General features: G+C 39.0%; 1 protein-coding gene across 1 annotated transcript; it reads right to left on the bottom strand.

Moving 5' to 3' along the window:
* Positions 1 to 1,769: 1,769 nt before the first annotated feature.
* On the bottom strand, positions 1,770 to 14,322 carry LOC138630005 (voltage-dependent calcium channel gamma-4 subunit-like). Its single transcript, XM_069714084.1, has 4 exons — positions 13,722 to 14,322; positions 6,689 to 6,772; positions 3,887 to 4,027; positions 1,770 to 3,545 (listed from the first exon to the last, which is right to left on the bottom strand). The coding sequence occupies exons 1-4, from the start codon at positions 13,942 to 13,944 to the stop codon at positions 2,998 to 3,000; spliced, it is 996 nt and encodes a 331-aa protein (XP_069570185.1). The 5' UTR covers positions 13,945 to 14,322; the 3' UTR covers positions 1,770 to 2,997.
* Positions 14,323 to 14,561: the final 239 nt, after the last annotated feature.

Here is a 14,561-nt window from a genome sequence, read left to right as displayed (position 1 = left end):
TTTGCTCCAGCTCTTGTTTGGTGACAGGGAGACAAGCTTTCGGAAGTCTGGATGAGCATTTGGGACCCTATTAGTTCAGTCAAGCAATAAGTTGGCTGATGCCGATTTCCTTTAACACCCTGTAGTTGCCCAACTGTCTTCCATGCAGTTTCATAGCAGAACATAGCAGGCCCATCAGCTTTACGTCATTACTTAAATACTTCCTCTGAGGAGAAGCAAAGGCTGTGAAAAGTAACAGTATTTTGTCTCGTCGGACCTTTTCTTAGCCCATATTTTACATACAAAGCAAGCAGCAATCACCCATGATGTCACCTATTGAATTGTGAACTGCCGTTCTGAAGCTTCGAGTTTGGTATTTTGGCCGTCACCATCTTGCTATTCTGGAGCTAGAAGTGACTGCATTTGGACGAGCTTGGGAGGACCGAGCGACGAATCTGATGGGGAACCTGCGGACTCAATGCCTGCCAACCTATAGCAGAAACCTGAATGTATCATAGGCCTGTCAATCAAATAGACACCACCACAAAATATCCCTTTTTGAGGCCTAATATCTAAATAATGATAGGGTTATTTTGAGATGGACTTTCAGAAAACTAATGGGAAGAAGTGACTGAAGTGAATGACACCATAATGACTTTTGGGAAAAAAATTTTGACTTTGTATTTAATGAGAGAAGTTGGAAGGAAGTATATGGACCCTGAGGCTGTTTGGAGATGACCCCTAGTGTCCCCCGGTGGTATTGCAGTTCAAGGCACCTCTGCATTGGCATCACTGACACAGTATTTGTTACTTAATGGAAACAGTAAAAGTGAAATAATTAACTCGTTAATTGATTAGTTAAATAGAAGATAATCAACATTGTTCAAATAATAACCTACCTACAAAGTTGTTACTTTTGATCTGCAATCACTGATATTTATTAATCGAAGCACTCATGTAAATCGTGTTTAAAAAGATAAAACTACAAAAAAAAAAAAAGTAAATTTGTATGTAAATGATTTAAGATTCAAACTGCTTCATACTCCACTGGACGGACTGTCATTTCAATGTGATCTATTGATCACATGTTTAACTTTTATAATTCCACTTTGTTATGGTGTTTTGTTTTGTTTTTTAAATGCTATAAAGATGTACAGTATTATATATTATTTAGTCATTTCAACTATGTGCATAATCATTGTTTTGCCCACATTTTAACTATGGTGAAGTCTATAAATTTTACTCAAATAAATTTGTTATTTGATTTTTTTTTTTTTAATTGGAGTTTTAATCAATTCAATTTCTAAAATCAGTTTTCTGGGAATTATATAATCAAAATTCAATAAAACTTACATTAGTTAAAGAAAATATTTTGTGTCCTTGTATTCTCATCAAAAGATGTTTCAAAAGGCTTAGTATCATTAAAATGTTCTTGGATCCAAATACCTGATTTTTAAATTTTTTTTTTTTTTTAGGTTACTCAACAGCAACTGTTTTACTTTGTCTTTTAATTGAACATTTTTAAAGTTTTTTTTTTTTTAACCAACTGTTGATTCTTATTTTAAGAGGAACAGGTAGGCTGTATTAAATTGTTTAACGCCTATTATTTGACATTTGATAAAGAACTTAGTCAATTATAGAATATAACCAGAAGATTAATCCATAATAAAAAGAGAATTAGTGGCAGCTGAAAGAAGAAGTTAAGTCAAAATTGACTATATTAAGTCAAATTTTTCAACACTATGCAGCAATTGCAAAACAAAGTCACATAACTACATCCTGACACAAACATTTTTATTGTTGTCAATTCATTGAAAATGCTCATTTAGATAATTTTCCAAACATTTTTTTATGGATGTGGAGTAGTAAGAATACAGAAAAGACTTTATTATGAGTAAAATGTATTTTCTCGCTGGATGATCAAAAATGTGTACCAGACAAAAACCTTCAGAACACAAAGGCAGTAAATGCAGAAAGAAGAGTCGTGTTAGTTAACAGGAACACACACAGCATGACCTCACCTCTGTTTTTACACATACCAAGTGTAACAGTCTGTCTGGCTTTAAGTAAGGAATTAATTTGTTCCATACATCGTCCCTGAGTGAATGGAGAGCAAACTACACAGGCAGTCTATACAAATCGTGTTTACACTAATACACCACACAGCATACTGGGATGTACTGTGAGCCTTGTCATTTTTGTTAATTCATATCTACAGAAATCTATATTCATAGTATGAATGTATCGTAGAGTGGCAGTGTTTCAGAGCCATAACACACACTCACATACTTTAACACACATTTGTCACACGACTCAGACAAGCTCGAGAGAGGTTATTAAGATACAGTAAAAGTATTTAAATTGGAGTTGAGAAGGCATAAGACTATCAAAGGTGTACAGATAAAGTTAGCACCATTTGTGTTAAATTACAAACAAGTACGATACAATAATACTCTGATAACAAACAATCACATAAATCACTTAATTATAGCAAACAATTTTGGAGGCAAACATTTTGTTTTGTCTCAGAGTAAAAGAATTTCATTTTCAAAACACTGTTTTAGAAGAAAAACATAACTACCATAAGTTTAATATTCAGAATTTTGATTATATTAAGCATTAAGTTTGTAAAAGGTCAATCTCTTTACTAGGCAAAGTCAGAAATAGACTACCTTCAAAGAATACCAGCACAAGCACAACATTTTTTAGGCTTTTACTTTTTTAAATAGTAGATTTTAAATACAACTCTTTAAATATTGCTAGAAAATTCCTGTAACCACTTTTTCAAGAAATTATTGAGTCCTATCATAGAAAGTTATTTTGATATCAGATTTTCGCCACCAAATGAAGCACTTTTCTGTCACAGAGGGGCACAAGAAAAACGATGTCAAGCTCCAACCTTTCAACACTGTTGCTGCCTAGACAGTCTTGGGGAGAAATGGTCCTTTTTCATTAACTGTACAACATCTACTATGTTCCACCAAGCTTATTGTTTAATACAGCAATATACTCCTGACCTCATACCGGTGTGGTCCTCCTGTTCACTCCATCTTTCACATCTTTCTGGAAGCAGTTGTGGACTTGTAAAAACCCAGAGTCCCTATCGGGGCTATACGGCCCCGTAGCTCCACTTCCACCCTTCAGAGGGTCCCTGCTGAGGGTGTACATGGATATATCACCCATTGGCAAACCCATCCCCAACCCTGTTGCCCCTCCACCGATCTTCATTCCCACAGGGGAGGGATCACGGGAGGGGTCCGTTGACCTCGAACTGGAGCGCGAACGCCTCCGTCGGTAGCGGTAACTTGGGATGCGAGAGTATGGTGAGGAGGACGAGGTGGTTTTGATGAAGTCATGTTTGGCTCGAAAGCGTGTCTCTTTGTTTTTCTCGATATATATATTGACCGCAAGAACACCCACTGACTCGGCCACGATGAAGGAGAGGGCTCCGAAGTAGAAGGACCAGCCGTAGTTGTAGTGATTCTTCTTGTCCTCGTCTTTCTTGTCACTGGGATCTCCGGCATTGCTGGAGATGTAGACAATGATACCGATGATGTTGCTCAGGCCTGAATAGGGGTCAGATGAAAAAAAAGGAAAAATGTTTAGGTGCAAAAATGAATGACAAATCCTAAAGTTTTTGTTACAGCGTATGCAGATTTTTACTTCTGCTGTGCTATGCTTCTCAAAATAGAAATATACAAGTTTTTTGAAAAAAAGAAAAGAAAAGTTAATGGCTTTAAAGGGAAATGACCAAAATGTATTTGTAACACAGACACTAAAAGGAAGCCTTCACCTTCTGTTTGCTTATTTTCTTGTCCTTCTTTCACACTCTGGCAATGTACAGAGTATATTCATTGTTAACCAAATTTGTGAGCTGATCTGTAGTCCACTTTCAGGCTCGTCTTACCTGCTGCCACAAACAGGATGCCTGCACTCAGCAGGATGTTGTTCTTGCCGCTGTAGATGCGTCCAACCCCGACACACAGGCCGCCCAACATCAGAAGGATAGTGCTGAGAATTGGGAATAGACTTGATGCCCGCACTATACCTAGTCACATGAGATAGAAACAGTGAAGCCTCCTTGTCAAATGACAAAGTAAAACGCATCAAAAGAATTACATAAAGACTGTATAGTGGAGCCCAACCAATAAATGTGCTGGTCATCTTTTACGGGTACATATGAGCTTATCGCTGGGTACCGAACTTCGATACTTTTATGGTTCGAACAGAATTGCTTCAGTAGAATCTAATGTAAAAAAAAATGCCTTATCATTCATTACCAAAGTAGGCTACTTCCACACAAACATTTTTATTTTATAATTCATAACTTTTGGTTGCTCACCCAGAAGTAAATCTCATCAGTGAGCCACAGCATTTACTATAGTGTGTACTTGGGAGAACCAACCACATATATAAATTCAATTGGTTTCAGCTAAGATCAATTTTACATTACAACACCATACGTCAGAGCTGCATGCGCAGCAGTAAATTTAGAGTTCTATTTGTGCAGCCAGCTAACTTGCATCTACTGATAGCATGTGATGCATTCAGTGAACATCTGTAATGTATAGCATCTAGCGAGAGCTTTAGTGTACACCGTTTAGGGAACATTGGTAAATTGTAGTGTCTCGCAATAACTTTGTCTGAGGCGTTTAAGGGACATCTGTTAATAACCTGGGTTACAATCTCCCCCTCTAAACTGCAAGATTTGTACCAATGTAATTTTCTTCTTCTTACAATGGTTTTATAAAATTGATATCAGAAAATTGTTCAGGAATCAAAGTCAAGGTATCGGTACTGATATCAGTGTCAACAATTTTTTAACGATACTCAGCCCTACACACAGATGTGTTGGCTGATGAGTAACACAAGATTAAAGAGTCAAAGTACAGTTGACGGTGATGGGTTTTATCTTTGCAGGTATTTTGTTACAAACTACAGTACTGAACAAAATGAAATTTTGTCCAGATGATGGCACTACAGATATCGTCTGGAGATCACCAAAGTCATTAGTATACATAATTTTTAACCATGAATATCAACATCTGAAACTCCACGTAAAACTGAAGACCTGCTGGTCGCACTAGAGGAAAGGTCGGGGATTACAAAACTATAAATAATCTTCAAGAGGCCATGAATGCCTGCACAAAATTTCATAGCAATCCATACAACAGTTATCAAGATATTACAGTCTAGACAAAAGTGATCGGCTGAATGACTGACAAAGTGACAATGACCTGACAATGACCTCCCTGGAGGCGGTTCGCTGCTGCTAAAGATAGAAAGTGAAATGGTTGCTCTTAGTTAATCCAACAAGGAGTGTTGACAAGTTTATTTCTCAACTATAAAATATCCTCTTAGAATAGGTCATGGTCACAGCCTTTTAATGATCAAATTTTAAGAGGTCCTTATGAGGAACGGTTATTTATTTTTGGTTAAACAGAAGCTAATATCTGCCAATATACCGTATAATAATCAGGTCTAATAACTCTCATATTTGTATGTCGGTATAGGCCGTAATGTCCAGTCTTCGTCAAGATTCAATGAGCAGTATGTGTTACATTATTAAAAGAACTTAATTTGTTAATTTACTTTGTGTTGCTATTTTTATTAAAGTTACACATCAAACACATATAATTTGATTCACTATTAGAATTATTTGTTCTTTCAAATTGTAAAAAAAAAATACCAGCAGCTTCAACTTAATACGATTCACTTAATAAAAACCGATTATTGGGTCAAGTATTTTATAATACATGAATATGCTGTAACTGTAATATTCTCCTGTCCATTGATAGAATTTCTGCACAGCCTAAACTTTGCCACAAGTGAACTAAAAGGATTGAAAGAGAAAAAACTTCTTTCTCAGTATATCTGTGAAGATTCTCATTCATCCAGGTCACTACCATTCTCAGTTTTTTTTTTAGCGAAATGCAACTGGCCTTGCTTGAAATTCTTAAAGATGTTTTATCTCTCATCTGAAAGGCCTCTTGAGTTCTGAGTGACTGGAGTGGGAGTCCTACCTAACCATCATGTGAGTCCAATGAGAGGGGAAATATCTTCAAGAATTTCAACCAAATCCAGTTGCATTTCGCTAACACTTGACTTCTTTTTTAAGTCCAACAGATGGATGTTTCTAAAGATACTACAACCTGATTAGCAGATGTTGCTGCCTTTCCGTGACACTAACCAAGTGAGTGTAGAATCTAAATTTCCTGAGCTGATTGAAACTCATTAATATTGACAACAGAAAAAAATGGGAAAAGTGTTCTCGGGCCACAAGGCTTTAAACTAGACACAAAATATGATAAGCTGAGTGTAACTGATCTGAAACCTCAAACAAAATGGAAAGATTGATTGGAATGATATTACCTAGACTACCAGCAGTGTTTGGAAAGTTTCCGCATGGCTGCTCAAAGTATAATTTTTCACCATTATTTAAAATTTTAAATACCTTTGTCAAACGTAAAGTGTTGTCTTATGTGGGTAACGTCTGGCCTGTTTTAGACGAGCCCTATTACTCAGCACACAACAGACTCTATATCTCCATAGCTCCATTTACTGTCATGACATCACGGCTTTTGTGGGGAGGGCTCGAGATGTCACGACACATTAAGTACCCTTGAAATAAGTCAATCACCACTCAGGAAAGAGAGCGAGAGAATTAAGAGTGAAAGTGTTTGATGATGAAGAGGTTGCAGTGACTTACGTAAGATGTACTCTGAGCTGTCTGTGTCGTAGTCGTTATCCTCTGGAAAGTGATTGATCCGAAAACAGCTCCCTTTGTTAATACCTGTGTAGAAGCCAAAAGCACACTGAGTGAGAATGTGACTCATGACAGTAACTGTATTGGGAGGTAGGGAGTGACAACAGCTAAAGGAAAACACTGTGTCCTCATAAAGTCTGATGTGAGAAGCTCCAAGAAAGAAAATATTAAACCAACCTTTCACTCAATCAACATTCAACTTTCATGATCCTGAGACAAATAAGGTGCAGGTAACTGGAGTCTCTTTTTGGCCAAGGAAATCTGTGTTTGAGATGAAAGGTCCTGTTTTCACCTCTTACCATGTCAGAAACTATGTGAGGACAGACTGCTGTGGATCCCAGGTTCTGAAGTTCTCAAGCCCTCAGGCACCTTTTATTCAAAGACCCAGTCTCTTCACTGAGAAAATCTTCCCTCCACTTTTAAGAGAATAAAACATCGCAGGGTTATGAATATTGAAAAGTTAGACTTTGAATTAAAAGTCTGACTCCTGATTTTTCTGCCGCCTCCTGTCATTGCTGTCTTTGTTTTAAAATATTAAATATGAATTTGTATATGTGGCTGTCGTCCTCCTTATTTCCCGTTTTTACCAGCGCCTGGTTGTAATGTGTTACTCCCATCAGAAGGTGGCGGTAATGCACCTAAAAGCTGTCTGCAAGCCGCCATGAAACAACATAAAGAGAATAAGAGGAGGCAAATAGTCGATTTTTTTTTATTTTTATTTTTTTTATCGAATAGTCCAGAGCAATTTTTATTAGTACATTTGCTTGAAAAGCCCATCCCTACACAGGACCTAGCAACTTAAAACATTTTTTTTGGTATCACCCCTGTTTAAGTTCCAGGTTGATGCTAAAAGGTGATGTGAAAACAAGGCAGGTCACTTACTGCTCAGGGATAACTGTCACAACCACTGCATCAATGCTTGTGTGTCGCAGCACATCCTACACAAACATGCCATTGTTACATTGCCAAGCTGCTATAATGGCCGCAGGTAGTCACTGTAGTACTCGATTAAAAGGCAACCTGCAAATTTGATAGTTCCTCTGTTTGGTTGTCAACAAAAGGACCAGCGAGTGTGTCGTGTTGATGATGTCACACAAGTTCCATGTGGCATCTCTCCACATTGAGAAACATCCAGAAAATAGCTGGTACTAAAACTGAGTAGAGTAGAGCAGCTGTTGGCAGAGGCAAAGGGGCTTTGATAAATCATGACAATCCAAACTGCTCGTGAACAAATGCATAAGATTGGAAAAGCCCAGAGCGGGTATCAAATATTACATGACACTTCAAGTGTAAAAATGATCTGAAAGTGTGATGATAAAGGGTGTAACTTCCGTTAATTGACCAAACATTATTTTGAATATTCTACTCTTATTTTACAACAATTAAAAATGTAAGCACTGATTTGTTTGTATCAATGAATTTAAGTTACACCATTGAGAAATCTGAAGTTTTACATCACTTCACTTAAACACTTGGAAGTCATCTGTCAAGATCGTTTGATTCAGCTAAGTCCCTGCAATGGATGTCTGTCTCTGTTCTCTTTTTTTCTACTAACAGATGGGGGTCTCTTCAGTAACAGATCACGAAACATAGTGATGCACCTGCAAAGGTAAGAAAGTAGCGGACTGTAAACTTGTAAACCTGGATATAAACTTTGCAGGATTCTGAAGCCGTGTTTAGACCGAACAAAGCGAATATTTTGAACTTGCATGGACGCAAATTCGCGTCCTTTCGCGTCGCCCGGCGTCAATTCGCGTCTTATGTAATCGCTACGTGGGAGTAATTCGCTTTGCGTTTGGTCTGAACACGGCTGTAATAGTTTAACAATTGGCTTCGCTAACATTTTAAGATGGCAAGAAACTTTGGATAAATTTTGCATGTTTATAAAGAATCTTCACAGGGAACTTGCAGCCAGTGCACTGCATGTAGGAGTCTGTTGTTCACTGGTCCATTTAGCCTTACTGTGCTGTTGCGAATACTGGAAACAGGACTTCCAATTTGTGGAGTGTTTTTGATGGGTTGTACACCATTTGTTGTCAGTGTGGTCAGTAGTGAGCTGAGTTTTGGCTATAAAATAAAAATCAGTGTCAACATTGGCTGATCAGATGCAATCACTGGCTGTTTGTTTTACGCCTGAGTGGCTTTATGCATCCTCTGGCTGCGTGGTATCTTGTGGCAGACAGCTCATTTGGATGAGGTGAGGAGGTAGGACGTGTATTCACTATGTTTGTTTGACTATCATAATACAGTGTGGCACAATGAGTGCAAATAAAACACAAGCGGTGCATGTGTCATTTTTAGTATTTTTGATTTATTCTATTGTATCCACCAGCACTTTTGATGTGTCACTTGTCTGCAGAATTAACGCTTATTTGTGGTTAATGTCTGAGACAGCTGGGGAAGAGAATTAAAGAAAAGCAGAGATGAAGTGAAGAAACATATTTAACATCCCAGACTTGGTCTGTCAGCTGCACTCTCTCCACCCCTCTTTCAGTCTCTTTCAACACTTTTTTTTTTTCTACATCACTTTCACCACTATCGTGTCTCAATAACTCACTTGCCTCCCATGTTATAAAAAAAAATGTGTCCTCTCTCGGTTTCCTTTTGAGTTGTTCTGTTCCGAGGACAATCTTTGGAACGATACAGAAGCACACTCATTGTTTAACATTATTTTTGTCTGTCTGAGTGTGTCTGGCATATATGTTATATTTATGAGAATAATATTTCAGAATAATAGGAATAATTTTCTGATTCTGTCGTCCGAAAGATCCGGATAAAAGTAGTGGTAAGTGTGGGGTAAAAGAAAGGGTCAAGATATTTAATATAATGTATATAAAGTAGATCTCTCTCTCACCCGCCACTTAGAGTGGGTCGTTTTTGTATTTCCAAAGCTCAGATCTTACATATATTATATCACTTGATCGAGATCAGCACCTGTTTTACACGTTTTTGTGACCACTGCACATTTCCAATTTCATCATGGACTTTAGCCGAGAATGCACATAAAATATTGCGTCAAAACCAAGTGGCAACTAACAGTGACGACACCCATTGGTTTGTGAGCGGCCATTATAAAACCTTGAGTTCAGATATTAGCCGGAGCGATTTGGAGCAGGAAGTGACCATATTTAGACGAGCTGGGTGGGAGCGAGCGGGGGATCTGACTCGATCTGATTGGAAACCCAACAATATTATGTCCTGCCCACTGATAGCTGTAACCTGACTCCACCACAGGCCTGTTAATGAAACAGACACGCCCCCAAAAACACATCTGTTTTAAGATTATTTTCTAATTAATGACGGGATTATTTTCGGATGGACCGCCAGAAAACTAACAGGGAGTAACTTTAGGTGCAAAATTACTTGTGGAAAAAAAAAATGTTGACTTTGAATTTCATGAGACTAATTGAATGGGAGTCTATGGAGCCGGAGGCTTTTTGGGGCCAACATCTAACTACACTCAATGGTTTTGCAGCTTAAGGTACTTCCGCGTCGGTCTAATTTTTCTGACCCAGAAGCTGCTTTTATATACAATCTGTGGCCAAACCTCTGAGCAAGGTATTTGGACTGATGTTGGCGTTTCAACGGTAGCAGAATGTCACTGTTCAAGACTGAAGAAGTGTCTCAGGGCACAAGTGCAACCAAGTGGGGATTTTTTTTTGTTGGTGTTCCCAGGATTGGGCATCCTGAATTTTTCCCTCATGGTCAGACTGTCAACACTGAGTTCAATTGTGATGTTCTGAGGCTTCTGGGGGGAAAACATTCAATGCAAACCACCTGAACAGTGGCGCAAAGGCACTTGGGTTCTCCAACAGGACAATGCACCTGCTCACAGGAACATGAAAAATGTGTAAGAACAACACAAACATCAATCCCCACAACTCGATTTGACTTCCTGTGACTTCTTTCTGTTCCCTTAAAAATTTGTCATAAAATTTGATGTGTGCCCTCTGTTTGAGTTTCATGTTTAAGTCGCAAATGTGCATACGCAAGCTGTCACAAAAGACAAGAGCGACAAAACGTAGCATACTTAGTCATGAAGGTTATAGCTTCCCCATGCTCCATGTGCAAGTTGTTGAGATTGTTGTTGTATAAGATTAAACAAAAACTAAAGAAAAGCGAAGTAAAGATTAACACATAATACACAAAAGGCCAGTAAGAAGATGGTTAGGGCAATGATGGTATAAATAGAGAGAGTGAGCTCACTGGGGGAGGTATCTCCCCAGAGTCCATCTGTCTGAGAGACCGAAGCCCATCTTTTATTACTCAGCATAGCTTCACCATGGCAACCTCCCCCCAGCAACCCAGAATCACATTTCAAGCTCCGCTTCTCAGAGGACGCCTTTGACATCTTGCTAATGCATTCACCAGGCTAACAAACACACACACACAGAAATAATGAAACACACACGCTCACATACATACTAACAAATCCAGAAAAAACAGAAAGCAGCCTTTATGATGCAGAGAAGATCTAGAATCACCTCCAGACAAACGCTTGAAAAGATTAAGAGCCATCAGCAGGATTTGACCATGTGAAGTCGCACCGAATGTTTGCTTGAAACATTTCAGATCTTTTAGTGGCATTCCAGCATGTTCAGCAATTAAGGTGGGGAGATCCTTAAGTGACTTAAGTGACTGGCTGCAGAAATGGATCCCACTTAGTCCTTTTAAAGTTAATTTTTTTCCCAGTGCTCACGTCAGTGAACCTCCAGCTTGTTCTGCAAGACACGGCACTCATACAGATGCATGTCAGGCACAGGGAGACAAGCGTAATTTCTCCTACGAGGTTAGCCAACATCCCTTGAGGCTGACACATCATTTATGCAGCTTATACAATTGATTGGACTCTATATTGTCGAGTGGCTGTGAACGCTTTTCCCTAAAACAAACAAATCAACCACAAGGAGAGATAATCCACACAAGATTGGCAGGAACTAAAATAAGGATTTAAATTTTTGGACATTTGAGGAATGCCTTTAGAAAAAAGAGTTACAGGGAGCGTCCCGATTGCTTCTTTTTTTTTTTTTGTTACACTTTTAAAAGCAAGTCTTTGATTGGATATCGCTAACATTGTTCAGGCCATGGGCGCAGCTAAAGGTGTGCCACTAGAGGCCATTTAGATCGACTTTCACAACACTGTCGCAAAAGTGCTGATGTGATGCATTTATAAGCGATAATGAAAAAATATTCAGTTTCCGCTCAATGTGAACAGGATTCATAATGAGCAGGGAGTGAGAGCATGGTGGGGAAGACGGCAGATGTTTAAGAACAGCATGCATGCCATCTCAGTTCTGCTCAAGCATTTTTAGAAGCCAGACAAGGAAGGAATGTGTCTTTTGATTAACTTTACATGCAATCCATGAATAGAAAAGCACTTTGTCTACATGAAATTCCAGTAAAAGTAGTAACAGTGCAGAGCTGGTGTCTGAAGTGTGAATTTTATAATTGCTGTACTCATCAGCATATGAGACAAATTCTAATGGGCAAGTGTTGCCTCTTGACTTGAACTCCCACACCCATGAGACATGTCTGAGACATGCTGCCTTTGAGTCTTACGGAAATATAGGAGATGCAAGCTTCTTTTTTCTAAATCAAATACATCTAAACACTCAATTTATTTTGATTTACTAACTTCAAGCTCATCTGGTGTTTAATACATGAAAGCCTGAATGAATTCCCATACCTCCCATTCCTAACTCTCTACTCTGATATGATTATTATTTATTGAGATATGATTTCTGTGAAATGTAATCATAGTACATAACACATTGCCAGATTTGCTTTCCTTTAGTAGCTGTAACTGCAACATTTGTTTGGCTGTAAAACATAAATGAGCAAGTATATACATGCAGTATCAAATATCACTTGTAGGCAGTGTCAGAAGCTTTTTTTTTTTTTTTTTAAAAATAAAATCAGTAAAAAAAAAAATGTAATTCAAAGTTATCTATGTATTAGATGTAGCTGGTTTGTTAGTTAGACGAAAAAAATATCATACAGACAAAAGGGTTTCAGGACCACTAGCAGTGGACAGCGCCACAACAGGCAGAGATTATGGAAGACGTCACTGGTGATTACTTTCATGACTCAACTGATTGATTTTATTGATTTGGTTTCTTTTCAGGGAAGCAGTCGCGCGCAATGGTGTGCAGACGTGTCCAATCAAAAACGTTCTCGCAACGTGCGAAGCCCTGCTCAAAACTCCTCAGGCGTGTTTGTCGGGGATCATGGGTAAGCTGCAACACAGCTGAGAAAACTACCAAACCTCCTGAACCAACAAGTCAAAACAGCCCTTCTGTAGCTAAAACTTATTTTAGTCTTTACTGGGAGGAGTTTCCAAGCAACCGTCTCTCGTTAACAGGGAGATGGGGACGAATAATTAAATCATACCGGGCAAGACAGATTAATTTCATGTTACGCAAAACGTAAAACATTAAATGATCTGAGTATTGTTTTCTCTTTTTTTCTGAGACTAAATGAATAATTTACAGGGAAAACGTATTCGAACGATTCCTTACGCACATAGTACACCACCTTTGCTCTCAACATGCAGCCGTTTCCCTCCAATTTATCTTTGAAAACATTACCATGTTGTAATTTAAACACTATTTCATGCCATTCTAAAACAGAAATATGGCTGATAATGCTGTTCAATCACTTGGCTGATGTCTACTGTCGATGCGTCGTAATATCAGACAATATAGGCTATTTGTTGCAAAGGCACTTTTTGCGTCAAAGAAAACGTTTCTGGATTTTTAACTCGGAGTTGCCAGGTATTTGTTCCACTAGCAGAACGTAATGACCATTTGATCCGTTTCCCAGCGTCTACTGTCACCTCCCCGCCCTAAAGAAAAATAACCAGAAGAAGATCAGCTGGCACAACACTGGACTAAATGCTCCGATCGCTTCATATATGGCAAAAAAAAAAAAAAAGTTTGTTAACTTACAAACACTTACTTATTAGACTTTATTTTACCTTCGATACAACAGATCCTCCACAGCCCGGAGTGCGTCAGGTCGCCTTTGACTTTCTTGGGTTGCATCTGGGTTTCGTCGGAGGTGACATTAGTGGTGTTGCAGATGTACGCCCGGGAGTAAAGCCAGTAGTCGGTGCCGATGGCGATCGTCATGAGGCTAAAGGCGATGAAGGCCCCCACGATAGCCAGCAAAGTCTGAACCCCTCGGTCACACCATGCCATGGCGTCTCATAATGTGTGGGGGGGGGGGAGGATCAGCCACAGCAAGCTTACGCACGCGGCGAGGAGCGCATGGTGCCAGTGATCCTGGATAGAAGAAGCGCTGTTGGCTGTTCCCAAACCAAGTGTCGATCCGAATTACTGCGTGATAATGATCCCGGTTCTCCAAAACTTCAGTCGGAGTTCAATCCAAGTTGCAGACCTCGACACGATCGCAGTTTTCGTTTTATTCCTTTGAGTAGGCTGGTCATCTCCTCAATCCTGCCACAGGTGGAAATTTTAAGAAAGAAGTGTGGAAACGCATTGCTTAAGCAAAAGCACTGTTATCATGAAATGAAAGGGCGGTGCTATGTTGACCACACACGGTTAAAGCTTCTTTACAGTTTACTAGTCAACATGAAACTGCACGGTGTGACAAAAGATGCAGCATCGTTCATGCAGACCACACCTTCCACGGCTGGAGCCAATTGGAAACAGTGACGATAACAGCTGTTGGAAGAAACAAACAAACAAACAAAAAACAAACAAAAAAAAAATCCTCTTTTACGCTGACATATACACTGATGTTAGACAGCAGCAGGATCTGAACAGCCTTTACCGTTGGTACGACGATTTGATCA

Source organism: Brachyistius frenatus, unplaced genomic scaffold, assembly GCF_029030835.1.
Source record: "Brachyistius frenatus isolate BFR_SWC_R1_liver_20210118 unplaced genomic scaffold, ASM2903083v1 Contig_125, whole genome shotgun sequence".
In the NCBI taxonomy this organism is placed as follows: Eukaryota; Metazoa; Chordata; class Actinopteri; family Embiotocidae; genus Brachyistius; species Brachyistius frenatus.
Note: the sequence above shows the minus strand (reverse complement) of the source record. Positions and strands in the feature narration are given on the sequence as shown.